This window comes from Penaeus chinensis, chromosome 28 (assembly GCF_019202785.1).
Source record: "Penaeus chinensis breed Huanghai No. 1 chromosome 28, ASM1920278v2, whole genome shotgun sequence".
NCBI classification, from domain to species: Eukaryota; Metazoa; Arthropoda; class Malacostraca; order Decapoda; family Penaeidae; genus Penaeus; species Penaeus chinensis.
The window spans coordinates 1366697-1369724 of NC_061846.1; the positions used below are offsets into that span (position 1 = coordinate 1366697).

Genomic DNA, 3028 nt, shown 5'->3' on the forward strand with positions numbered 1-3028 from the left:
TTTATTTGTTTTAAACATTAACCATGTACAAATGTAATGGGCTTAGTTTGTGTTCCACTGTGAAGGCAAAATTTATTTGATATTCTTATTTTAATTATATATCAAACAGTGGGAAAGTGGAATTAGTGCATATTTATTACAGGAAAGAGATCTAGACATAAAATAGTGGACATAAGTATAATGAATCCAAGAAAAGCATGTTCTTATTCAAGACCAAAAGCCTCTCCACTCAAGCAGTATGATTAGCAGGTGCCTGTAAGGGTGACATTACAAGGAAGAAAACACTGGGGAATCTACTTATTTAAAAAGCCTCTGACATCATTTTTATGTTATGCCCATTCTTGTGTGTGCAGATCATACTTGCTCATATGGACAGACCATCACAAAGAGAAGAGATGTACTAAATTTGTAATTTTTTAATGCTTAAAACAAATAAATGTGCCAGACATCTAAGGTCATATAGCACTGTAATAGAGTACTGTGGCAAAAAGGGTAAATACGAGTTAGAGATTAGGATACATGGGATGAAGAAGAGAAGGAATAGGAAAGGGGAAAAGAAAGGACCATGCAAAATTAGTTCAGGCAAGGGCAGATGCCCAAGGTAGGGGTGAGTTGCTACATTAGGCCTTGGTCTCCTCTCCTGAGCCCCTCCCCCCCCACGACAACAATGAGCAAAGGATTGGGGGTACAAAATTTGTGTATGAAACCTGAAGTGACTACAATTTCCCAATTAATTTACCAGCCAAAATTTTGATTTTGCCTTGAAATAAATTAGAATCTGTCTCAGAATGTTTGGAAAACAAATACTTCAAAACAGACTTGTGAACAGTCAAAACAGACTTGTGAACAGTCAAAACAGTGGGTAAACCTAGTCACAGCAAATGTGATTTTCATGCCTTGCCTTGCTGTTCTGTGGTATTGTTCAGCCTGTTACTTTATCTTAGCCATTAACAATGCTGTTTAGTGAAGCATTGTTATTCATGTATCATTGCCAAATTTAGCACATTATACATTTATTTACATAAACTTTCTCTGCTTCTCTTCATATTAATATTGATTCCTTGATCAAAAGAAATATGGGGACATTATAATTTGAAAGCAAGACAGTTTTTTTTTCTTTCTTTACTTTTATTATCTAAAGATCAAAACATCTCCATTGTATTTTATTCTTCATTTGTTGCTTTTTCAAGTTCTTTTCTATTTTCCTTTTCTTTTTCTTTTTTCTTTTTCTTAATCTATTATCCATGTGAAGTGTAAACATGGATAATAGAGAGAGTGAAGGAAATAGTTTGAATGAAAATGAGAGTGCATGTGCATTTTGTAAGGGTGAGTGCAATTATTAGAGACCACAGTTTCAGTGTGAGGAGGAGAAAACTACAAGAATATAGTGGGAATATCTGTAACAAATGATAAAGTTCAGAGGTTGAGAGGAGAAAGTAACAATTTATTTTCTATATATTTATTAAAATCACAAACTCTAATCTTATACATATAACTTTTTGTGCTTTATGAATAAAAAAGAAAGAAAAAAGTCACAAAACCAAACAGCAGCAGCAAATGACAAGGTTACCATCTTTAACAATGTTAACTTACAGATTCATTCAACTGCAACCTTCAACAGGAATTACCCCCCAGAGGCTCAAAGGAGGAAACAAGCAAATGCTGAAAAAGTTTTGAATGAGACAGAATAATTTCTGAACACGAGATTTAACCAACATATTTTCTAATAAATCTTCATCAGAAAAGTAATTCAAATGAAATGTTGATTGTGACTCTTGCATTGCATATTAGTTCATTCTCATACCCTTTTCTATATTCATCACAATCAGTTCAAAAGAAACAAAGCCATTAAAATATTTAAAACCTAATTTTAGAAAGATATTTACATATAAAATCTGGCACCATATAAACCTTTCCAAAAAGAAAATAATATACTTCATTAACAATACATAGAAACACAATGAGAGATCTCAGTATTCAAAAACATGATTTTGGCCACAACTCAAATCTCTGCACATAGCCTTGCACACAAACAAGCATGTCTGACACCTTGACACCCAACACCCCATACATGCAGATTCCCTTTGTGTCCTCCATTACCCTGCTCAAGTTTTATGGAAGGAAACCATAAATTATTCAGAAGGAGAAAAAGAAAGTAAGCTATGGTGCCACTGCTTGCACAAACTCATGCCAGAAGCCTCCCACCCCAATCCCTTGCTCAATATTGATGTGGGGGGGCTTAGGAAATGGAGACTGAGGCCCAATATAGAGGATCCCCCCTTGCCTTGGACCACAGCCCTTGCCCCAACTAATTTTGCTTGGGTCTTTTCTTCTCCTCCTTTCCTTTTTCTTCTCTTCTTCATCCCCTTTTTCTGTCCACTGATCCTAATTTAAACTAATTTTTACCCTTTTCACCACAAAACTTTATAATATTGTTATAATCTTTGATATCTATCACATTTATTTTTGTCCATTAACCATTCTGGAAATCCACAAACATCACCTTATGAAACAACAACCCTTCTTTACCTTGAGGCTTTGCCCCCAAACCACACCCTATCACTATATTCTAAATATGCTGTTAATGACCTTAGATGTTGATGCGGCAGAAAATTTTCAATAAGTAAATGAAATTGTGCCAGCAGACACTGGAGGATGCATACCATCTCTTTCTTGTGATTTTAGGTCATGGGTGACACCCAACCACCTAAAGTTTAGTGTCAAAAATGTACCTGAATTACTGGAAAATAGTTTTCATTACACATTTGCTAATTGACTGGATGGTACAGAGGGTCATACACTATTATAATTCATTCTTATGAGCTCTTATCTCTTGATGTTTTTCCAACTAATACTTATCTTGCTTTGATGTTATATATTAGTGACAAATAAAGGAAACCTCAAGTTTATACACATATCCAACTCAAAGTCTAGCTGCCCTCTGCATAATGGGTTTCACCTGCTATCCACTTGTTGACTTCCTCTTCCAAAAGGCTTAGAGGTCCAGTCGATTCCATGACAATGATGT

General features: G+C 35.0%; 1 protein-coding gene across 1 annotated transcript in view; it reads right to left on the reverse strand.

Annotated features, from left to right (window-relative positions):
- Positions 1–1443: 1443 nt before the first annotated feature.
- LOC125039843 overlaps positions 1444–3028 on the reverse strand; it is a 16867-nt gene continuing 15282 nt past the window's right edge. Inside the window, exon 10 of the mRNA XM_047634152.1 lies at positions 1444–3028. This exon is cut by the window's right edge and continues 130 nt beyond it. Within this exon, the coding sequence (XP_047490108.1) occupies positions 2931–3028 (98 nt within the window). The 3' untranslated portion in view covers positions 1444–2930.